This window comes from Centruroides vittatus, unplaced genomic scaffold, assembly GCF_030686945.1.
Source record: "Centruroides vittatus isolate TY-2023 unplaced genomic scaffold, ASM3068694v2 contig_549, whole genome shotgun sequence".
Lineage (NCBI taxonomy): Eukaryota > Metazoa > Arthropoda > Arachnida > Scorpiones > Buthidae > Centruroides > Centruroides vittatus.
The window spans coordinates 4,755,121-4,781,363 of record NW_027122325.1 but is presented as its reverse complement, the minus strand read 5'-3'; the positions used below and the strand labels follow the sequence as shown (position 1 = coordinate 4,781,363).

The 26,243-nt window shown below is 28.9% G+C and overlaps 1 protein-coding gene across 1 annotated transcript in view; it reads right to left on the bottom strand.

The window, feature by feature from the left end:
- MetRS (methionyl-tRNA synthetase 1) overlaps nt 1-26,243 on the bottom strand; it is a 60,215-nt gene that overhangs the window by 8,069 nt on the left and 25,903 nt on the right. Inside the window, exons 9-17 of the mRNA XM_067274503.1 lie at nt 24,990-25,106; nt 24,691-24,894; nt 17,458-17,547; nt 9,938-10,124; nt 7,548-7,718; nt 7,209-7,422; nt 7,005-7,138; nt 4,991-5,070; nt 2,884-3,015 (exon numbers count right to left, since the gene is read on the bottom strand). Coding sequence (XP_067130604.1) covers nt 2,884-3,015; nt 4,991-5,070; nt 7,005-7,138; nt 7,209-7,422; nt 7,548-7,718; nt 9,938-10,124; nt 17,458-17,547; nt 24,691-24,894; nt 24,990-25,106 — 1,329 coding nt within the window. The remainder of the gene's footprint in view (nt 1-2,883; nt 3,016-4,990; nt 5,071-7,004; nt 7,139-7,208; nt 7,423-7,547; nt 7,719-9,937; nt 10,125-17,457; nt 17,548-24,690; nt 24,895-24,989; nt 25,107-26,243) is intronic.

Here is a 26,243-nt window from a genome sequence, read left to right as displayed (position 1 = left end):
ATTACAATTTTATTAATTTAAACAAATTTAATTTTATTTGCTTTCCTGCTTAGTTATCATTTTAACTAACTTTTGCTTTATTACCATTAAGTAAAGAAATGTCTGAAAACATATATGTGATTCTCTCATGTTATATTTGCTTCTGTCATTTTATATATGTTCCTTTATATCAGTGAATAACCTAATTAACTTGTTCATTTTATTTCATTTAGAATCCTTGGTTCATAGGTAAATACATGTTTTGCAACCTTAATGTCATTTGGAGAACACAACAGGATGACTTAATTTATGCCAAAATACTGCAAGATACAAATTCTGACCATAAAAAATAATGGATAAGATCATCCCTATTTACAGGTTATCGGATAATCCAGAGTTACACTATGTTTAAAATGACGTTCTCAAATAAATAAATAAATAAATAAACATATTTAAATATATTTTTTAATACATATATTTGATAGCCTGAACACTACAGAATAAAATATCATTTATAGTTTTTAAAATTTCTTTTAAATATTGCTAATACATATTTGCTAGCATTTGTTTAATTTTAAATAAAAACACAAAAACATTTCTTATGTAAAATTTGTACTTTTTCTGGGATATATGGCATATTTTTCCAAAAAGAAATCAATTGAATTTTGGCATAAATATTTATTAATAATATAACTTTCCTGTTTCAGTTCTTTTTCATTCTGAATTATTTGTGCATTTATTTCTATCATTAATGTGTGTTGTTACAAATTGTAGGTTATTGTTTATATCAACACAAATGCTTATTTTTCTGATGGTAAAATCTTATAATTAATTATTTCTATTAAAAGCATTTAGGCTTTATTTCATGTTTTACAGAAATTCAAAAGGAATAAAAAATTCAATAATGTCATGTAAACTTAACAGGTTTATTTTAATAAACCATTTTGCATTCAAAGATTTCAAAGTGCATGTTTCATGCAGAATAACTTGCAAGTTCATTTAACATATCTTTTTTTTTTTTATCAATTTCCTAAAATATATGTTTAACTTCAAACACAGCTGAAGATTTAAAAATTTTTCAAAAATATTTAAAATTAATAAGATTTGCCATTAAAAACTAACTAATTATATCTATTTCTATCCTAACTAACTCTGAAATCTCTCATAAATGCAATCTATGAAAAAAAATTAAAGTTAAATGTCATGCCAAATATACAAAAGATAAATTAGATATTTGTAAAAAAAAAAAAAAAGTACCTGACTCATTCTTCAAACATGTTAGCAAAACACTTTTTGTATATAAACATAGTGCAAAAAGTAAATAATTAATTGAACAATGAAAATAGGATCTTGAGTTAAATACACATAAATTATTCATTGTAATAGTATTATTAAAAGCAGCATAATAAATGTATGAGCAAAATATTTTTCTCAAGTTATTGTATTCATACTTTAGTTTAGTATTATTAATTTAAATAATTTTTTAAATGAAAAATTTTGTTTTGTGATAGAAGTGTGAATTAAGTCCCAAGCTTGTACAGTACTTCTTATACTTGATTTAGTTTTACATTTTTTAACATCATAATTATGATAAAGAAATGAATTAATTAATCAATCTTATAATCATTTTATTTTTACGTTGAAAACATACTATATAAATTAAACTTACATTAATTAAACATACTATATAAATTAAATACTATTTTTTATTTGTTATGTTAAAATTAAGAGGTGCTAAAATTGAAATCAACCTGACAAGCTGTACTTGAACTAAAAACAATCAAGTATATTGGAAAATTATTCCTAAGACATATTCTAATATTTTTTGATTATTTTTTACACACAGATAAATGTTTGGAAGTTACTTCTGTTTTTTTATCATTGCCGAAATAAAGTAATATAAGTTATAAATTGATTACTACTTTAAACATATTATATTGATTATTATTTTAAATGATCAGTTTTTTAGCCAAACTTTTTAGTACACAGGCTAAAACATGTCATTGAAAGCCTGATGCTGGCCACTGAAAGAGCCCAAAAACATTTGCTTATTGTAACAAATTGCTGGAAATGTGCTAAAGGTCAGTGCAATATTTGTTTAAAGAAGTTCCAGCTGTAGAGAATATATTTCATGATTACTATTTTGAAAATAGAATAATTTGAATAAAATATAAATAGAGACAATACAAATTGCAATGTATTTTTGTTCTAAATATAATATATAGTAAACAAAACTGTAAAAAAATACATAAAAAGATATAATTTAATCATTATTATAACAAATTCAAAGAGTATTTTAAAATAAGGAGATAAAAAAGTTACTATTTTATACATTTAACAATTCCTTTATTTTAATAGCTAAAAATTTGAAAAACATATATATCAGAATATTTTTTAGTATATTTAGTTTTACATCAAAATATGTTATTGTAAAAATAAAATATAATATTTTTATTCATAATTTATCATGCTATCTAAATGTTCACTTATTATACAGCAGTATATTAAATTTAAATCTTAAACAATACTATTTAAGATTTAAATTCTTCAAAAATGATTAGGCTAGTCAATTATTAATAAGAAATTATTATTAAAAAGTAGATTTTATCCATTAAAAATTTCTACAAGTGCTACTTGCACTTGTCTGAAAATAGCCTTTAGTTAATGACTGTATCTTTTAACTTTTATTATATTTAACATTAGAAATGAATTTTAATGAATAAAAACAAGTTTATAAATATGTGAATAAAAGTTTATCCTTATACATTCAAAGCATTTAAGTTTAACCTGTATGAAATAATAACTTTTAATTCATACAGAAAAAAGTTATTCAATTTTACAAGTCACCTTTTATTTTTTGTAATCATCTTTAATTTAATAAACAATTATGTAAAAAATACTTACTTAATTTTTTCCATTAGATTAATGTATTGATGTAATTCTTTGTTTATTTCTGCTATAAGTATTTTATCTTGTTCTACAAGATTCATATCAGGAATAGAATTGTCAAAATTTTTTGTGAGAAATGTCAGTGCTCTAGAAAAAAAAAAAAAAACATTATTTTAAATATATAAAAATATTATTATTATTATTTAAATTTTATTCATAACAGATTCCAAGTAGGCCTATTTATTTTAATTACTATTTTAAAAAATTTTTGCATTATAATAAAATGTAAAAACAATATAATATGGCTAAAACAAAAAGTGCTCAATTTAAAAAGATGCCAAAGACAGCTTATTCAAGAATAAATGTTTTTAGAATTGATTAGTTCAATCAATATTTCCTAATAGGAAATTAATTACACGATAAAAATGATGAAATAAAATAAATAGGTTAAAATTTAAATATTTCAATGATTATTGGCAAGTATAGTTTAACATTCTTGTGCATTGAATCTGAAATGATAAGAATGCTGATAGAACTCTAAAATTTATGATTTTAGTTTAAATCAATAAGCAATTACATATATATATATATATATATATATATATATAAGCCTGATGTATTGATACTGAACCAAATAATAGCCATAATTAATTGAACTATTATTATACTATAATTAATAATAGCATAATAATAACTCGATTAATTGTGGCAATTGTTTGGTTTAGTACCTATAAATATGTGTAGACATTTAAATTTTGTACTTAATTATTCTATTTCATTGTTATTATGAGATTGATTTTACTGAGAATTTCATAACAGAACAGACCAGTTTCAAAATTCTTACTCCTCAAATAAAACTGCTCTGGCTTTTTTAAATCTTAAGTATTTTTGCATTGTTATATCTTTAATATGCATTAATGCATGCAGAATTTTATTTTCATACTATGCAAAAAGTATTCCTCTTTGATTAATTTTTGCAAAAATAAATTCACTTATTAGGAAGATTTTGTTTTTATTTGAGAAAAATAAACTAAAATATATTTATGTACAGAGCATGAATCATCCACATCCTTGGCATTACTGCATTCAGGATTCAATCATCTGCTCTATCCAGAAACTGTATAGATGAGCCAAAATACAACATACTCAATTCCCAATTTAATTAATTTTTAGGTTAACAATGCAAAGCAGAAGTTTTCAAAAAAAAAAAAAAAAATTGAAGCAGAAATTAACTTAAGAAATTTGTAGACTTATTGTGACTAGTGGCAGTATGATCATTCGGCTAACATTCTATTTTCAGTGTGTCAAAAATCAAGTAAAAATAAAAATTTTTTGCTTAATTTTTGTAAAAATAAACTAACTTAATAATTTTATAATTTTTTCAAACTGAATAGATTGATAGTAATAGATAGGAATCCTTTTTATTCCTTCAGTTTTCTGGAAAATGGAAGATAATTTTGATTGGGACAACTACCTTATAGAGCCGCACAGAAATACAATTTATAAATATTTATATTAACAATTGAATAACTCTTCATTAAAAATACTCAACAATTCAATAAAGTATGCAAATAATGGTAAAATCGATTTTAAACATTTTTCAAAAATCTTAATATTAAATCAAAATTTACATGAAAATCAATTAATGTTTTGACTGTGATCTTTGTCATGAATATTTCTGCTAATCAAAGGTTCATCTCATTAAATAATATCACCAATCAATATGATATTAAAATTACATTGTCATATTTTCACTAATATTAATCAGTCTTTTTTTATTATTTGTTAATAAATATAACGAAAGTAGTGACTAATAGAATTATAAAAATTTAGTTTATATATAAAATGTTCTGCACTATCGTTTTAATAGAATAACTGAGAATTTTAAATGTTTCTTATTTTATTTTCTAAATTTTATCACTATTTGTAATCATAAAGGATCAAAATAATCTATTTTTAAATTTTGTTGCAGAAATTAGGATTACACAAGTCTTCAATTCTACAACAGTTAATTTATTTATTATAATTATTTTTATTGTGATATAATATACAATTAAAGGTCATTTAATAAAAAACTTTATTAACAATAATTAAAAATTTTATAAAATAAATTTATTATTACCTATTAATAAAATTTCCCAAATTATTAAGAAGTTCAGAATTGTTTTTGGTCATCAGATCTACCCAATTAAATGATGTGTCCTGAAAAATAATTAAATAATTTTAATTAATTATTCAAAATTCTTTTATAATAATATTCATGGCCATTAAATATTAATTTGATTTTATAATAATATTAATCAATTTTTTTTATTACTATTTATTTAACAGTAAATGCGTGAATAAAACAAAAATCCACAAAAACTTATTCATCAGGTAGTCTATAAATAAAATATTTTTTTGAATAATAATTTAAATAACAATTTTATTTAGTTTCTAGCACATTAATACATTATTCTTATTCATCTTAAAAATAAACAAAAGTTAATTCATTTCTTCAATGATTAATATCCTACACAGTAAAGTATATATTAAAATTAAAATATATAAGAAATTTGAAATAATAATTTATGTAAATGTTATACTATATGTCATGAAAACACCTCTAGAATCCAATTTTTATTAAAGCAATTTCATAAATAGAAACGTGATTGGACCCTAAATTTATGATGCAGAATCTGATAATGATTGTCCCAATGATTTTTTCACAATTAAAATTGCTTTTTTCTTTGAATTTCTTTATTCATATATTTTATTTTTTGTCAGAATTTTTTATTTTACATGATTTACTTGATCAGTCAGTTTTTCTCTCTGATGGGCCTTTATCAGCTATTTCTGCAATTGATTTTTTTGCAATGTCTAGAATGTCTATGGCATTTTTCAAAATTATATTTGATGCTTCTGTTTTAGTTAGATCTGTTTCTCTAAAAGCTTCTGGAAGCATTTACATCTTTTCTTTTATTAAATTTTGCCCTCTTAACTTCTGGACTTGGAGGTCAGAGATATCTGGATTTTTTTAGATGGTGATGCTTCTAACAAGGCTTCTTTATCCTCTTTTTGTTTCTTTGCTTCCTTTCACTTAGTGATTCTTTCCTTATATTGTTTATAAGGTAAGAATCACTAAGTGTAAATTTTTGGCTGACTGCAAATCTAACTATTGGAAACTTCTCCAGGTTCCATTGAATCTATACATGAAGGATAAAGTGATTTTCAATCCATTAATGCTTTCTATACTGAGACTTGTTCTGTCTGTGCAAAGTATCCTTTTGGTTTTGTTATCTTCTTTTGTTAGACTTCAATGTCTGAATCATCACTAATATTGCTATGTGTGTAACAGTCATGGTATAGTGGCTTATTTCAAATTTTAATTCAGCAGCTATAGTGCATTTAGTATTGCATCAATATTAAGCGCACAATAGTTGCCAAACTGGTATATGAGTATTACAGAAAAACTGTGACATACTGCAAAATAGTGCACAATCCATATGTGACATTCCAATTTTCAATGCTGACTAAATGCTGATCTCAACATTCGTTAAAAGTCATTCTTTTTTTCAACATTGAAGTGGCGCTGACTCAACATACTCAGCATTCAACAAATACGTTGACTGCTACTTTCCAATGAATTATGGGTAATTGGTGTAACAGTTGAGTGAAGTCTATCTTGCTGAAAATGGAATTATGGGAACTAAGCACTTTGTACTCGAAGTTGGAATGTTGTTGATGACGTCAAATTGACGTTTAACACTCAACATTCGTGTTGAATATTAAATGTCTTGATAGTATATCAAGCAATAACCAATATGTTGCATGATCTGTAGTACAACAGCAAAGTACATGCAAGAATGGTATTTTATTACATAGAATTATGAATAGTTAGTACCATAATAAATCAATATTGACTATAAGTCTATATTTTCAATATTCAATCCAACTTAAATATCTGAATATCTGCTTCAGTTTTCACATTTTCAAACCTACTAACAATACTGAGATATATATATAGTAAAAAGATATTATTCAAAATATATTATTTTAGAGGCATAATAAATTATTTTAATAATAGTTACTAATATTTTCTTATTATTCTAATAAATTAGATTATAATTTTTATAATTTATTTATAGTTGCATTACCTGCCCTTCTGGTCTAATGTAAAGTAAATAAAATCTCCAAATATCTGGTGGAATATTTGTTTCTTTTGCATCATTTCCAAAAACACCAATTCCTCGGCTTTTAGAAAACTTTGTATCTTCATAATTCAAATATTCTAACAGAAATTATATTAGAATTTTTAATTATTTAAATTTATTGAAATTAAACAGAATTAACTTTCTTACCAACAGCAGCTAAATGATTAACTTTAGTATATGGATCACCAGTTCCTAGCAGACATGATGGAAAAATTATGCCATGAAATGGAACATTATCTTTTGCCATAAACTGATATAACTGAACATCATTTGGTTGTTTCCACCATTCTTCCCATTTTTCTGTGTAGTTTGCTGTGATTGATGGATAACCAATAGGAGCATCATACCAAACATAAAATACCTATAACAGAACGAATGTTTTAATTTCTTTATAATGTACAGGGTGATCATAATTTAAGTATCATTTGTATTTTAAATATTTTTATTATTTCAATTTAAAACATATATTTTATCACAAAATTTTACTTTGCTTTTATATTCTTCTAATGGTACTGGTGTTCCCCATTTTAAATCTCGAGTAATACATCTTGGTTTAAGCCCATCTTTAAGCCAAGAATTGCATATAACTTTTGCTGTTTGACTCCACTCTCCACATTTTGTGGAATTATCCAACCAATCTTTAAGAAGTGGTTCTAACTGAAATTGGAATAAAATAATAAATAATTAATGCAGCAAAAAATATATTTAAAAATCATAATATATTAATTTATAACATTTATTATCATTACAACTATTTATCATCATATGCATATGAATTTTAATATAACAGAAACTCTAACTATATATCTCATATAGATATTTTGATATACTATTCACATCTCAAATTTTACATAAGAATAATTTTATCACCTTATAAACCTGTTAAATATGAAAAGTGATTAAATGAATTTTTAAAAATTATAAATCCACAATTCTTAACTTTTTTATTCCAACAATAACTAAATCTCAATTTCTCTAACAACAATCTTATATTGTCTAATTAAAATTGTTGTTCTTTTTACAAAGCTTAATCCTGGTTATTTATTTAAACTGAAGGTATTATTACATACTGAGAAAAATAATTTGTCAGAACAGGTCTCAAAATCTTAGTTTGTATTACACAACAGCTCTTCACTTTTTAAATTATGCTCCATTCAAAAAATAATGATATTACGTCCTGTTGTTAATATCTCTGCAAAAAACAATATAGTTACTTAACTATATTCAAATACTGTATTATGCTTTCTAAAGTATTGATCACAAATGTAACAAAACTAATCAATATCTGTTTTAAATATTTGTAATCACCTATTGTATTACACTCAAACCTGTTTTTGTGCAGTCTTTTTTTGTGCGATTTTTTATATGTGCAATGTGTTTTGTGCAATTATTTTTGTGCAGTATACCAATTTGATTGAAATTTATATACCGCACACAAAAAATCACACAAAACAAATCGCACAAAAAAAGACTGCACAAAAACAGGTTTGAGTGTATATATTTTTGTGATATTCAATGAAATAAAACAAAGAATGAATAATTAACCAAATAATAATTTAAGAGACATCATAAACTTGCTAACAACTCATTTCAATAAATTATTAAATTATGTTCAAATCTACAAAACAGATTTTGGTCATAAAATGGAATTTATGTTAATTATTGTATTTATTCTTAACTCATAATTTAAAACTTGCATTTTAGATTCATTGGAAAATAAATTTACACATGATATTACCATATGCAAATCTTAATGCAGATTTGATAAATATAAAATAATTTCTCTCAAATAAAGTGTGTCAAATACTGTTTTTTTTTTTTACCAATTTGTTAAAAAGAATCAAATAGTACCAATATTAATTTTGTAGGAATGTTCAATTTTAAGACAATAAAAAATTTTGGAAAACAGCAAAATTTTGTTAATTATGCTTGAATTTAGACATGATTTCTTTCTTAATAATTATTTTTAATGATGGCCAGTTGCTTGTCATTATTTAAATCATATGTTCTAAATAATTAAATTCTTTTATTAATTTTCTATTTCCAAAATAAAAGTAATTGAATATGAAATTAAATGTTAATTAATCCAGAAATACATCAAATTTAGAAAACTAAAAAAAGTATTATTCGTATCCCAATGATTAGCCTGGATATTAAGTCTATGTGCCCAACAATAAAATGGGGATTAATTGAAGATTTCTAAATATAAAATAATATAGAAAGTTGGATTACTGACTTAATCATATTGGAATTCAAAAAATACATTTTTTAGTTTTCTAAATGTATGATGTATTTCTGGATTTATTAATGTTATAACTCAATCCATAATAGTGAGATTTGGAATTAAATGTGTTGTGTCTTTGAAGGTGGTTTAGTCTGCAGACAATGATGTCACACATTCATTTGATAAAATAAACTTTCATGGTCATTTGAAAAAAAAAAATATGTGGTCTTTTGCAAATTTTTAAATTAAAATATAATCAAATTATTTGTAGGAAAGTGCATAAATAAAAAAAAGATAAATTTTCCAAAAAGTTTGAGAGAAAAGAAGACAAAATTTATTCACATGCCAATCCAAACACAAACTTTTCTACAAAGGCTTCACACAGATAGAATGCTGCCAAAAATAAACAATCAAACATACAAAATTTCTCTTTTATTTATTATATGCAAAAACGTTTTGCATAAACATATTTATATGTTTATTTGGAATTCTAAAAACTCATGATAATTTTTAGAATAAATTTTCTATATAATGTACATATTTTTTAATATCAGATGAATCATGCTAAAATTATTGAAAATATCAATAATTTTTACATCCTAAATATTTAATATCAAATTTATAAACAATAAAGACATTTAAATGTTTTTACCTTAGGCAAATTGAGAAACAAATGATTTGAAGTTCTCATAGTTGGAGTTGCTTTACACACTTTACATTGAGGACTCTTCAATTCTGCAGCATTAATTAATTTACTGCATTTATCACATTGGTCACCTCTAGCATCTTCATATGAACAAAAAGGGCAAATGCCTTCTACAAATCTATCAGCTAAAAACCTGAGTTAAAAAAAATTATATAAAACAAAATTTAAAAATAATTAATTATATGACTTCTTTAATATCGAGTAATAGCACATCAATTTAAAAAAAAAAAAATTCTCTTATATATTCCCATTTTAGAATTTTAACTGTAGAAGTAACCAAAATTAAAATTCAAAAATCATGTTTTGAAAATTAAATAAAATATACTTGACAGAATTTGGTAATCTGTTTTTCATGTCAAACATAACAATTTATGAGTTTGGTGATTACAAGGCATTTGTTGATCAAATTTCAATCAACAAATTCCTTTCCTTGATAATGGTATTAGTTTTCTCACAAACTTGTAGAAGAGATTGATGATATATCACTCATCTACTTCAGAATATTCCTGAATGCTCTTTAGATTCAAATTTAAAGAACTGATAAGTCAATGTCAATCAACCATGAAATATCTTCACTTTCAAAGAAATTAAATAACAAGCTGAATACATACAGATGAGTGCTTATTATCCATAAAAAAGAGAAGAAAAAGCCAACAGTAGACTAGAAAAGCTTACACTTCAAAATCTTCTTCTCTCTGAAGTTGTAAGTAAGTCTCTACAAAGTGACATCTGTCTCTTCACCTTTATGCTATCCCAGACTATTACATTATTACTACCAAAATTATTTCATTCCCTGATGATAAAATAATAATTAAAACATATTGAGAATTAGTCTGTAAACTGAATAGCAACTCATCTATAAAAAAAAATACTGATCTACCAAGTGACTATAATTAAAGTACTTCTATTCTGCCTAGAGGGATATTTAGCAGTCTAAATGAAACCAAATCTGGTTTAGTGACATTTCCATTAAAATGAAAAATAATTAGTACCAAAACTCACTTCTGGTGCTTTGGAATTTCAATCAGTGTGATTTTTAAAAGTATGATTTATTGAGGACATGTTTCAAATCTGACAATATTGAAAGACAGTATCACGCTGTAAGTGAGAAACATCACAGAGAATCAAGAATCATAGACAATTCAACAGATTGTTCCTTCAGATTTTAAATATTCAGAATAGGAACCAAATTGAGCAATATCTCCTGCATTGTTAAGGTCTCTACAGCATGAATGTCTAGTATAAATAAAATGTTTCTTGCTTGCAGTGCCAAAAGTGCCACAGTGGTGAGTTTCAGTATTAATTTTTTTCTTTACAGAAATGTCTTCCTTATGTCCTGAAATGTCATCATACCAGACTTTATTGCATTTGACTGCTAAATACTTCTTTAGATAGCATTAAATAGAAGTATTTTAAGTATAATCACCTGGTATTTGATCTTGGATCTAAGAATATTTGTCTGCACCAATTCAAATGAGCTTTTCTTGTGAGAAAGTTGGAAAATATATGAACTATTTATTCTTGTGTAAAGACCATTGTAATAAATTCATATAATTTGCCTTGATATAATAGTTCTACAGTTGAAAGGAATACTAAAAACAGTTATCTGAATAAGTCTCCATCTGACTATTAGGACAGATAAGCTGTAATGATCCTTTGATAAACTTGCATAGGCTTGTTGCACTTTACCAATTTTTAACATTGTTGCTCTAAGTCTTGAAATTGTCTTGGATATATGTTTAAATCTTTTGACAGGATCTCAAGCTTGATCTTTTTCAATCTTATTATGGCTCTCTATCTTATTAAATCAGATAACTATGTATGAAATGGTATTAATATGATTCATAATTATTTTTCTATGGAAAGCTATGATATCAGGAATGTCAAGTAATCAACTGTGTAAAACGTGTTCCAATGTTGAATGCTGTAATTGAGGCATCAAGAATTATTTCATTGTATACAGTTTAGTATTGTGTCCAATGTCATTTTTAAAAATATTTAAGTTTCCAAACACACACTTGGCAGTGCATTCTTTACAGATTTATTTCATTACTAATTATTTGGAAGTTTATTTCATTACATACAGTTTGAAGGAATTATTATCACATTATATACACTTTAAAGCAACAGTGAAAGAAATTGCAATTTGTAAAGAAGATTAGAGTTTGTAATTATTTGTTTTAATTTAGTAACTAGCAGATATGTCCAGCATTGCCTGGCCAAACAGTAAGATAGCTAAACACTAAAATAAAAACCATATTAGAAGTTTGATTATTTTGGTCTACCGTTGTTCAGATATGCCTCATAGTGCCAAAATAGCCATTTGGAAATATTTTTATTAAAGGTGGTGATAAAAAGATAATACTGGCAATAAAACTCTAATCCACTTGTTTCAACATTCAGCATGAAATTGAATCACAAATAACACTTCGGGAAAAACAGCAGAATGTCTAGATTCCATGCAATGGGGAGTCCTGTGCACCACAAACCTAATAATTTCATGATGTCACACAGCAAGTTCAGACAGAAAAGTAGGAAATGAAGTTGAGAACTGAAGGCAGTTTGTGCAATGCCGTCAGGTGTTTCAAGGTTGACAAGATTGGAGATGTTTTTTATTGAGTGACAGAAAATTTGGGGAATTTTTTGGGTGACTTTTTTCAATTTGATCTTTTTCCAATAGACTAAAACAAAAATTTTGACATGACAGAACCTGTGAAATACTGTTTAAACATTGTGATCAAATGTGTTATTTGGAATTACAGGTATCTTTTGCATAATGCTGTTTTGCTTAACACAGAATTTGATCAACATCTGAAATTAATTGTAGCAATCCTTTATATATATAGCAGAAGTTTTAAGTTATGCTGCTTTACTAGCTGTGTTTACTTAACATAGATACTATATTTTGATTAACAGAATTTTGATACATACGGTAGGATCGAGAGATTAATTAACTGCGTTAATCAAGGGATATCTGTATTCAGTAAAAAATTATTCAAAAATGATTCCTATTGTTAACAAGGAGAGAGCCAGACATTCAGGTTTTCAATTCAAACAAAACTTGGTGAGCAGCACATAGCCTTAAACAGAACAGTTCATTGTCCAAATAATAGGATCCACTTCTCAAGTGTTTCTCAAAAATGGACCTCTGAAAATTTAGTGTTTAGCTTATATATCTTTGAAAGTTCCATGATACCAAGCAAAAATAATTGAATGGATATGATGCTAGACACTGGAGTTATAAGATGTAGGTTTGACCTTTAGAATTATTTTTAGTTTTTTTTATGTGTAACATTATTATTTTACATCGTTAGCATTATTATTATTATTATTATGTTGGGTTAAGTGAGATATACTCGGTTAACACCGGTGGCTGTGTACTATGCCGGACCAAAGTCAAGGCATAGTAACCAAAACAGAAATTAAAGAAGTGTATCAGTGTGTGTGTCTGTATTCAGGAATTTTCTCACAATATGACATGTATTCAATATAGTGGCCTTCTGTAATGTGATGTATGTGTTTCTATTCAATTCTAATGTACCCAGGCTTTTGTGTAGTGTGTGTGGTATGACACCTGTAGAGGAGAGAACAACAGGTACAATAAGCACCCTATCCATCCTCCACAGATGCCTTATTTCCCGGGCGAGTTCTGTGTACTTGCTAATTTTTTCAGTGCATGCGTTTTGTATATTGTGAGTGTTTGGAATGGATATGTCTATAATGTATGTGATTTTATTGTGTTTGTCAATGAGTGTGATGTCTGGTCTGTTGTGGTAAATTGTTTTATCTGTGATTATGGCTCTGTCGTAGTACATTTTGTGTGTGTTGTTTTCCAATACTGTCTGTGGAATGTATTTGTAGTATGGTTCGTGGATGTCTACTAATTTGTGTTTCTTTGCAAGCTCTTGGTGTATTATATTTGCTACTTGATTATGTCTGTGTAAATAATCTGTCTGTGCCAAGAGCTTGCAACCAGAGGTGATGTGTTGTATAGTTTCTGGCATGATGTGACATTTTCTGCATGTGTCATTTGTGAGTGTTGCATCTGTGAGTATGTGTTTTCTGTAGTTTTTAGTATTTATGACCTGATCCTGTATGGCAATCATGAATCCTTCCGTCTCCCCAAAGAGGAATCCCCGAGCTAACCAGCTGTTTGACGCAGTTTTGTCAACAAAATCCTGGGCCAGGTTGTAAGGATGCCTGCCATGGAGTGCCTTTCGAGCCCACGATTGCTTAATGGTGTCTATGCCTTTTATATGTTGTGTTGTGTCCATATGATGTGAGTGTAAGTTTAATGGTGTGTTATTTGAATCTGCTAGAGTTACTGCTTTATGTAATTGTGATGTTTCTGGTTTCTTGTAGAAAAACTCTCGCAGTGACTGTATTTGTTTGTAGTGGAGGTTAACTATGTCAATCAGGCCACGTCCACCATCTTTACGTGGAAGGGTTTTATTATTATTATTATTATTATTATTATTATTATTATTATACCTCATGTTTAAAGCTTATAAAACAAGAAATTAAAAATTGTGACGTCATTTCCTATTTAGCAAAAACAAATCTCTCTAGATTAACTCTTTTACATTGTTAAATAAAATTTTTATTTCTTCATATTTATTTTAACATATGTTGTATTGTGATATTTGAAGTGTAACAAACATGAGTGCATAAAAAAATTGTCCATAATATTAACAATTAAAAACATAAAATGCAACAACTATGCTACACAATTTTCATTTTCATATCACTTGTCTCTCTCATCCATGTGCAGTAACATGTGAAACTTATTTGCTTGTGAAGACCTAGTATGTAAAATATGTGAAAATCAGAGACCCAAACATCTGATCTTCTCCTTGTAAGTGACAGATTAACATGTTACTTTTGCTTTCCAGATAATAAGGCTACCAGCACCTGCATTCAGTAGTAAGTAAAACTGGTGGGATAAGTAATTTGAAGTGGTGAAAAAATTTAAAACTGGCAAATGGTTGGCAATATTTTTAATTTTTTCCTGATTGTTATGTTTATCATGAAATGTCAATGAGAGGAAATTGGGAAAAGAATGGGGCATTAAGATTTTATAGAGATCTATATTTTCCTCAGAGTACCAGAGAATAAGCATAAAAAATTTGGTGCAGATCAAGTAAAGGGTTTAGGAGTTAATAAAGGGGAATAAAACAAGGGGAGAAGTGAGGTATCCAGGTTTCATGATAGTATATTTTTCTCAGGGTCCAAGAATATTTATAAAGAAATTCATGCAGATTGTGCAAACAATTTAGGAGTTATTAAGGAAAAATTAAATCAGGGAAAGGGTGGGGTGTTTAGGTTTAATGTTAGTCTATATTTCCTTCAGAGTATTGAGAATAAGCAAGAAAAATTTGGAGAAGATTAGCCAAAGACCTAAGAATGGAGAGAGAGAGAGAGAAAAAGAGAGAGAGAGACAAACATTTTGTTTTATATATATATCAGGTCAGTCCATAAGTTCATGCATATTTTTATCTACAAAAAAAGCAGCAAAAAATTTTAATTAAATTTTATTTCAATCTATAATGTATTCACCATTATTTTGTACAATTTTTTGCCATCTTGATGGTAGCTTTTTAATCCCGTCTTCGTAAAATGATTTAGATTTTGAATCAAAATATTCAGAAATAGCCTTTTTTACATTGCCTTTCTCATCCTCAAAAGTTTTCCCTTTTAAAAAATTCTGCAAACTGTGAAAAAGATGATAATCACTGGGAGCAATATCTGGCGAATATGGTGAATGAGGTAAAATTTCCCAGTTGTAGCTTTCAAGTTTCTGTACAGTTATTTTTGCAGCGTGTGGTCTGGCATTGTTATGCTGCAAGAGAACCTGCTTTCTGTTCACTAACGACAGTCGATTTTTTTTCAATTTTACATTTAAATGCTCTAATTCCTCACAATACATTTGAGCTGTAATTGTTTGATTAGGTTCTAACAGCTCAAAGTGAATTACACCTGACATATCCCACCAAACAGACAAAAGAATTTTTTTGGATGCAACCCACCTTTTGCAGTCGGTTTTGGCTGCTTGTTGCGATCCATCCATTGTCTTTTTCTCATCACATTGTTATAGAGGATCCATTTTTCATCTCCAGTAATCAGTCTACTAAGAAAAGGTTCTAAAGCAATATGGGATAAAAGAGACATGCAAATGTTTACACGTTGTTGTCGGTTAGCTATTGACAGTTCATGTGGTATCCAATTTCCTAGCTTTGAAACTTTTCCGATTTGTTGTAGGTGTCTATGAACAGTTCCATGGGATGAATTTAAACATTCCACAATTTCATCAACTGTTAAAGATGGTTCTGCTTCAACTAGTGCAGAGAGAGCATCATCATCAAAGTCAACGGGTCTTCCAGTACGAGCCTTATCCTCCACACTAAAATCATTGTTTCTAAATCTTTCAAACCACTTCTGCACAGTCCTTGCACTAATCACAATTTGATTACGTACCGTATTTATTTTTTTGGCTGCATTTGTAGCATTCTCACCACTTAAAAATAAAAAGTATAAAACATGTCTTTTATATTCATCGGTTACTTCCATTTTAACGAAAATAAACAACTGAAATGTTCACAATTCTGAACAGTATTATATGAATGAGATCCAATTTAACACTTCAGTGTAAAAATTATCACATTAGACTGACATTTTTAACAGCAAAACAAGATTTTTCTCAAGGTCATAAAAATGCCCATGGACTTATGGACTGACCTGATATATATTTCTATAAACTAATGGAAAACTTTTGAGTCCAATAGCAATTCTGACAGAACATAATGGTTCCATGGAACTGTCTAGTCCAACAGACTAGCAGTTCCAAGAAACAATTCTGCACTCGAATGAATTGCAACAGTTGAACTGGATTTCCCACCTATATTCTAGAATTTAAATATTATATTAATATAAATTAATAGAATTTAAATAAGTTCAATATTATCTTATTTTAAAAATTAAAATTTAAATGATGTACAGTACATGATAATAAGTGTATGTAGCAGGCATTTTGCAAACCAACTTTTTTGGCTGAAGGAAAAAAAAAAATTTTAAGTAAAATGAAAAATATCAATTAAAATCGATATCTTGGGAACAAATGGACAGAACATGATGAAATTTAATATGTAGGTCAGAAAAAAAAATAGCAGGACACGATGATACTCATATTTTGTTTGGATGATGAATACATCTTTAGTTTTTTTAATAAAATGTGAATGAAGATAGACAGAAAGTGTTCTCATTCCAGTATAGTAAGGTTTACTTTGTTAAGCCATTCATTCACTTGCTTATTTGATGACTTACTTCTACCAAGCCTTATGATAAAAAGAGAAAAATTCAAGTATTTCACGTCGAATCACTTTATTTGTTATAAAAATCTTGATGTTGAATTATTAGGCATCTATACAACTTTAACACCAATTCTTCAAACCATAGTATTAATTTCTTACCTTTGACATTGTTGACAAAATAACTGTTCCATTTTATCATCTATGAGATATTCTTTTTCATGCAGTTTCCAAAATATTTCTTGAGCAATCCTAAATAAAATTTTGAATAAAAAAATGAAAGATCATAATATGAAATATTAAAATTAAATATAAAATATTATATAAATATAAGATAAGGTATTTATTAAATGTTTCTAATAACCTAACCAGTTATTTACATTTTAGGGCTTATCACACCAGTCAATATGAACATAATTTCTTAAATTTATTTTATATTTAAATTTACAAAAAGGTAAAGAAATTTTACAATAATTAAATCTAATATATATATATACATAATACACCCAATATATACACTGGACGACAAAAAAAAATAACGCACCATGAAGGACTTGTTGGATTTGAATAAAAATTGGTATGTTGCATCATCATAGTTAGATATGTAAATGATTAGCTTTTGGGATCAGTTTCTTGTGTTGTATCGCCACCAAAGGGTAGAAAAGTGCTTCCTCTGTCTGGTATAAAGGTGCACGCTGTGACGACTTGTGCATATGTCCTGCGCTTGTGTTGATGGTTGTGACTTTGTTGAGTGACAGACATGCCTCTATGACACATTCGACAGCCTTACACTCAGTTAAGTGAGTTTGAGAGAGGTCGCATCGTTGGATTGAGAGGAGGAGAATGGTCATATCGCTGGATTGGCTGCCATCTGAACCATTCTGATGGAACTGTTAGGATGTGTTATGAGCAGTGGGGATGTAGGGGAACGCATGAATGGCAAACAGGCTCCAGACGCTATCGACAGACCACCAGGTGGGAGGATCATCTCATTGTACATCAAGCACGGATAGCACCTACAGCTTCGTCGTCTACCATTCATGCAGCAGCATGAATGGTAGACGACGAAGCTGCATGCGTTACAAAACCATGTATCCAGCATGCAGCATGCGTTACAAAACCATGTATCCAGCTGCACCATTTCCAGGCGCTTAGTAGAAGGCAGATTGGTCTCCCGACGGCCAGTATGTGTTCTACCATTAACAGCCACCCACCAACACCTCCATCTGCAGTGCTGTCTTGCACTGACAATCATGGACAGCTACTGACTGGCAGCATATTGTCTTCAGCGACGAATCCCGCTTTTGTTTGGGGGCTATATCAACCCAGCCTATACTGTGGAGCGGCACACGGGCCCAACCCCTGGTGTTATGGTGTGAGGAGCCATAACATACGACAGTAGGACACCTCTAGTTATCATGCATACTACCCTCACAGCCCAACAATATGTGCAATACAACCTCCGGCCACATGTGTTGCCCCTCATGGCAGGGCTTCCGACAGGCATATTCCAGCAGAATAATGCCCAGCCACACACTACAGCGGTCTCCCAAGCATGCCTACATAACATTGCCACACTTCCTTGGCCTGCACGGTCTCCAGATTTATCATTAATCGAACATGTGTGAGACTACCTGGGACGCCAGCTGTGACAGCTGCGGGATCTGACGCATCTTGAGTCCCAGTTGCATCACGTGTGGACAGATATGCCACAGAACATTATATGGAACCTTTATGCCTCCATGCCGAGGCATATCACAGCTTATATCCGCACTAGAGGCGGCCCAACGGGATATTAGTGCCTGCACTGTATTGAACATTACTGCACAATAAAGTATGTTTTTGCTTTATGGTTGCAATCATATACCTGTCTAGCTATGACAATGTCACATACCAATTTTTGTTCAAATCCAACAAGTCCTTCCTGGTGCGTTATTTTTTTTGTCGTCCAGTGTATATACACAATACACCCAAAATGTATTTTGGATTCAGAAAAAGTCTCTCTTCAGTTGGTGTTTCAATACAGATGACAAAATAAACATTCATAAAAGTTATGTTAGAAGTTTTAAATAACCATAAAGACATCACAAGTAAAGAAACTGATGTTATCTCACAAGTGCTGTACAATAAATTCCATCTTTTTCATGTTTATTTTGGATTTATTGTTTTTGGGTTACCCAAACAGTGGAAATGATTAAAATATTTATTAATTTCCAAAATGTATATTATATGTGCCACTATTTACTTTCCTTCTTTATTATTTACACTTTATACTGACTAAAACTAACTCTTTCCTTTTCCCTGGGAGAGTTGAATTTCCAAAAATCCCTTCTTAATGTGCATTTTCATGGCATACCATATTAAAACGCAGTAAAAAGCGCATCTAAAGTAGTTCAATAGAAGCCGAGTTCTTCAAGGTAATCCTTAACCCTCTACCTCTTCTCCACGGGGATTTACAAAAATTTTTTATTAGGGTGCATTCTCACAGTGTACCCTCTAAAGTGCAGTTAAAAATAAAAAATTGCATCTAAAATAGTACAGAAGAACCTGTTTCTTAGGATAAGCATTAATCCTCTCCCTCCCCGTGGAAGGAATTTCGAAAAATCCCTTCTTAGTGTAGGTTCTCATGACGTACCCTAACTGTGTACCAAATTTCAACTTTCAACTCCTAACCATTTGGGCTCTGTGCTTATTATTATTATTATTATTATTATTATCATCATCATCAACCCATCTCAATTATAAGATAAGCAAATATATTATCATCATTTAGCATTGATTTTTATTTAAATTTATTGCACAAAAAGTTTTTTGTTTGGGCTCTTTTCACCCTATATGGACACTAAGATAGCTTTCCTTCATGCACATCATGGATTTGACTATGCCACAATGAGACACAACCAGATGGTGAGGGCCAATAACTGAAATATCTGGAAAGACCACTTCCAAAAAATTCCAGGGTTATTTAACCTGCTAGGATTTGATCTGAGGTCTCCAGAGAGGTTAGGCTAATGATGTAACTGCCTTGGCCACACACATTTGTTTACAATTACAGTAGCAACATTTAACCTGTTTAGATTTCAAAGAAAATTTAAATTTTAAAATTAAATTTTTAATCAATCTTGTCAAACTTGAAAAGCTATTTGTATTAGTAGGAAATACTTGTTTTTCAAACTAAATGTAGCATTTCATATTTTTGAAAAGAATGCTCTTTTAAACTAGAAACAGAATAAAATAAAAATAAAGTTCAACTTCAGAAGTTTAGCAATACATGAAATATCATATAACAGGAAATGTTATGTAAATAAAATTTAAAATAGATTACTTTCATTTTATTTACATACATACATAAGTTTACTTTAAATTACCTATACTTGTAAATGAAATGAAAGAAATCTATTTTAAATTTTATTCACATAATATTTCCTGCTATTTAAGATCTCATGTAATGCTAAACTTTTATTAAACTTCGTTTTATTTCTGTTTTTAATTTCTTTTTAAAATTAATTTCCTATTTTATATTCAAAATTCTTAAGAAAATACTAACACTGTATGTTGGTGTTATTATTTTACTTGAAATATCACTACAAGTACTTTTGAGAAATTTCAAATTCTCTTCTTCAGTTATAGAATAATGGAAATTTATAATTTAAAATATATGTTAATGTGTTTCAAACAACAAATTTAAAACTTATTCCATAGGATGCATCAATACATTGAAAAAACTATAATAATAATAAATAAATAAAGCAGAAATAAATTAGTGCAGAAAATGTATAATTTAGAATTAACTTGAACAAAAATTATCATGCTAACTTCCTATATAATATGTGCCATATTACTGGAAAGTCAAACAAAGGTTCGTTACACAAACTAAGTGTTATTATGTAAAGTGACTCCCATATGAAAACAACCCCACAATCTGAACACCATTGAAGTAGGATGGTATTGACCCATAATACACCATAACCATTTTCTAAAGCACTTCTAGCAAGTTCGGTAGTGGTTCTGCAATTTTTTATATCATCTTGATGTTCTTGAAAGTGGCAAGCCAATTTTCTAGTTGTGGCCCCAATATAAAATATTTTTGCTCCTGTTTGTGTCTGCTGTAAAAGAACCATGTAGAACCTTGACTTCTCAAATAGATAAAACTATCCCTAGCATTACATAATAATCTGCACAGGGAAATCTGTGGTTTTATAAGAAGTACAATGCCATGTCTTTTGAAAACATGTACAATACAGATCACGAGGCAGAACCTCTTCATTCACCAACAAATGTATCTTGCCCATGGCTCTTCTTTGAGGGAAAAACTCATAACCCTGGATGGCCTCTACATCCGTTGGTCAACAAACATACTCACCCAACATACCATTTAGAGAAGGCCTTAGCTACATTGCTCACTACAATTGTTCCGACTCCAATTTTGTGGTCTCTTCAACAAGCTGAAAGCTGCAAAGCTTGCAAAGCTGAAACGATACTTGTTTCAGCTTTGCAAGCTGAAACAAGTATCGTTAACAGATTGGGTTCAATCCCAACGGAGACTTTTTGGTTTTACAAAATTGATGTAAATTTGTTCTATCCATCCATACTGAATTTTGAGGCTGTAATTCTTACTAACACCCTTTTGCTAGAAAAAGCTTTCACAGTTCAACAAATACTTGGCTCTCCTTCTGGTCACTCAACACAATTATTTCCAATTTAATAGCCAGTATTTTTTACAAAAACAAGGTGGCCCTATGGGCTCTTCTCTCTCAGTTGTTTTGGCTGAGTTAATTATGAGAAATTAGAGTATAAAGTTTATTATAAATTGTCTACTTGGACTTAACGTATTAATAGGACTTTATACCAGTGTATTGGTTATCAACACAAGGAGGAGTTCATAATCAGAAAAATCAAAAATCTTTATTTTATCATCTGTAGTGCAGGTACAGGTGATAAAATAAAGATTTTTGATTTTTCTGATTATGAACTCCTCCTTGTGTTGATAACCAATACACTGGTATAAAGTCTTATTAATACGTTAGGTCCAAGTAGACAATTTATAATAAAGTACAATTAAGAATTGTAAGGCAACTAAATTTAGAGTATAAAGTGTTTTACCATTAAGAGACATTACCCCTTACTATATATTAGGTATGTAGAATATATCTTAATTGCTTGGGATGGTACCACTGAGGAATTGTTAACTTTCATTCAATCTGTAGCCAGAGTTTACCCCCCCCATTTCTTTCTCTATGGAAGAAAAAGGAAAGAACAATTACCTTCCTAGATTTGTCTATACATGGAATTTCTACACAACCTGGATTCTCAGCGCACCACAAATTCAAACTATCCTCTTACATCATACCAGCCAACTCTTTTCAGCCTCCCAGATATGTATAAATGTGCCATTGCTGTTCTTATCCGCAGGGTATATTTATATATACACTTTGTCATCGTCACTTGTACACAAAGAATTGAGTCAGGTTGTTACAGTAGTACACAATGCTGGTTATACAACATCCAAGTTCAAGTATGTCGATAATCTTGTCCACAGCTCTATTTTCCCACCAACTGCTTTGAGATCTGATGACAAAAAGAAGAGTTGGGTGTTTGTTCAAACGTCCATTCCATATTTGGGGCCGTTATGCATTGTATGGTATTATGACCAATGAATCAAATTTCACAGAAAATGGACCAAATATTTAAATCTGGCACCCTCAAAAACCACTTGCATCATATTTTGTATTCACCAGTAACCTTGTATTAAGTAATTTTCTTATTCGAATGTCACGATACTGGTGGGTCCAACAGGAAGAAGGGACTGTTGCAGAAGGAGGTTGAAGTTAATTTGACTAAAAGTAGTAGTTGACCATCTCCTGGGAGAGAGATGATCAACAACTAATTAATACTGGTCTACTATTAGTATTAGAAAAGTGATCCATTTTAGATAGGTTGTGAAGGCCCTGCATGTGATCAAAGTTGCTAACCTTATCATCTGAAAGACTTCATGTAAGACTTGTTTAAATAAAACAATATTGTAAAAATGTGAGAATAATTGCTTTTATATGATCCCATAAAAAAACTGGTGAAACCAAGTTGAAAAAGTAAAGCTCAGAAAAAACATCTAAGTAAAGAAAACTTTTGAAAGTTGTGGCATAAGAATACTGAAAGCAGATTTGACAGTAAGATTCAACATGTGTATAAAGTGCACATTACACAGACTACAACTACAAGAAATTTACAAAGAAGCAATGTCACCATGATAATAAATAGGAAAAATCAATGTCAGCACAAAAAAGACTTCAAGCTCTACTTTGCCTTAAAATTGTAGCATGTACATTAATTTGGCTGAATGTTAAAATATCTTCAAGCAGTATCAGTGAAGGAAGTATGGGGCAATGGGTTTATGAGTTAATAAGGGAAGATGAAATCAGAGGAGAAGTGTGGTGTCAAGGTTTTGTGGTAGTTAAGTACGTCCTCGTAAATATCACATTTATAGAAAAATTATTAAAATTGGTTTGGTTTATTTGGTTATGGCAGCACATGTGAGCAATCTGTCAAAGAGAATGCATCCTGGAAAGACTTATGTAAAGCTAGCCCCTATTTTGGTGTTACTAACATGAAGAAAACCCAGAAAACTCCACATGGCCAGTCCATTAATGATACATAAACCCACAACCAACTATTGGTGTTCAGTGGTTTTATCCATTCAGTCACTGGAGGATACTTATTGGGCTGCAATTTGAAAAAAACTGTAGATCTATGAATTCCCACTGTTATCTGTCTAATGTCTGTCCTTCCCTAATCTCGAGAACAAAGTTAGATAGATAAAAGTTGAGACTAGATATGGAAAGCTTACAAATAGGAGGCCCAGATTAACTGTATACAAACTTCCAATACAAACTGCAAGTCATGTTTTTTTAATTCAAAAATTTTCAACTGAACAGAGTTAGACACATAACTGGCATGACTCTATTGCTAACAGGAAAAGTATGATATACAGGGCAAACACTATTTCACTCCTTGCAGGCAACTGCTATGTGCTACCTGTCAGAGTACTGGAGTAATGGCATGTCTATTTCCCACTGTTGTTGCCGTAATTAAGTGAATATAATATATATATTTAAATTTATATCCTTTTTTGTAAAAGTATACTTAGTTTATTATTTTCTTAATTTTTTTTTCAAATAGATGACACTACATGTAAAGCCAGCAAATCAAATGTAGACAGAAATCCAATACAATTTGGAGTTGGATGTAGGACATTACCTAAGTAACGAGTATGTGAACATAGCTGCCAAGTTTCGTAGCAATTGGCCATGCGTAGCAAACAAACAAACATCCTTATTTATATATACAGTATATATAATTAATTAACAAGTATTTAATAAATAAAAATCTAGGACTAACTTTGTTTGCCATTCTGTTGTTGTTCTCCCAAAGTAATTAAAGGAAATATTAAACCAACTATAAATCTCTGAATGTAATCTAAAATATTTATCGCAGATTTCTCTTGGTGTTACACCTTCTTCTAAAGCTTTAGTTTCTGTAGCGGTGCCATATTCATCAGTACCACAAATATATAAAGTATTATATTGTTGTAATCGACAATACCTAATAAAAATAAATATAGTATATATATAACAGTTAATTTAGTAAAATTTATTTAAACTTTCATCTTTAAAGTTTTAAATAAAATAAATACTTGCCTAGCAAATACATCTGCACTCAATACTGCACCAATAATATTACCAAGATGAGGAACATTATTGACATAAGGGAGAGCACTTGTAACAAGAATATTTTTTTCTCCTTTTACAGGCAAACTAAAAAATAAATAAAATCATTGTTGTTATTATTTTCTATGAAATAAAATTTAGTTTAATTTTACTTGTTAGAAGAAAAGTTTAATTGTATTATTATACAATTAAACTCTTCACTCTTACTTCCATTTCCAAAGAAAAAACAAAAGCATTGACTTTGCTTTTCTTTATTGTCTCTTACCAATATTAACTATTTACTATTAAAAAAAACTATTGGTTTGCATAAATAGTTGAGATTCTGTTGATTTTGTTTTTATATTACATACAAAGTAAAATAATACAATATATATTTGATAAATGTAAGAATAAAATAAAAAATTAGATAAAAAGAGAAAAAATAATTTATATACTGTATCAACTTCAAAGACACAGTTTCAATAAATGAAATGTTTATAACACAAATAATCATTTGTCTCATTGTACTTTTCTTTATTTCATATTCATATTATACAAAGTTATAATAAATGAGAGAAATGCAACTGTTAACACTTCCTCTACTAAGTGGAATATATTGAAGCTTTTATTGTGGACAGACTAACAGTCACATCTAGATGCTAAAATTGTACCATGAAAACCCAGATGAGGGGAGTCAGTAAGTAACCCCAACTTAAATAAAATGTATGCATTGTGGATGAGGGGGGTTAGAAGTTGACACCAAGCTGATATATTTCTTTATTGATATGTTTGAGTCTATAATTTTTGATTTTTAAAATAACACAACTTTTAGAACTAAAAACAATTTTTATTATTCTTCCCTCCACGAAAAACCTTTATAATCCAGTGATAGGTGTTTCTACAACAGCTAACGTTTTCAACCCAGTTGAAAACGTTAGCTGTTGTAGAAACACCTATCACTGGATTATAAAGGTTTTTCGTGGAGAGAAGAATAATAATTCATCCAGTATATAGTAAGAAGTACAATTTTTATTGTTGAAAATAATTATTATAAATTTAAATTAATTACACTCAGTACATGTTCTAACAATACAGCATTCCTCTTTCAATGTATGTCTAGGAAAAATGTATTTCACGCACTTTGTACAAGATTTCATATATTTTCTGTCTTCTGATCTTGGAAATAGAAAGCATCTCCCTTTATTAGGAATACTTTTAGTAAAATTCCTTGTTGCTCTTCCTTTT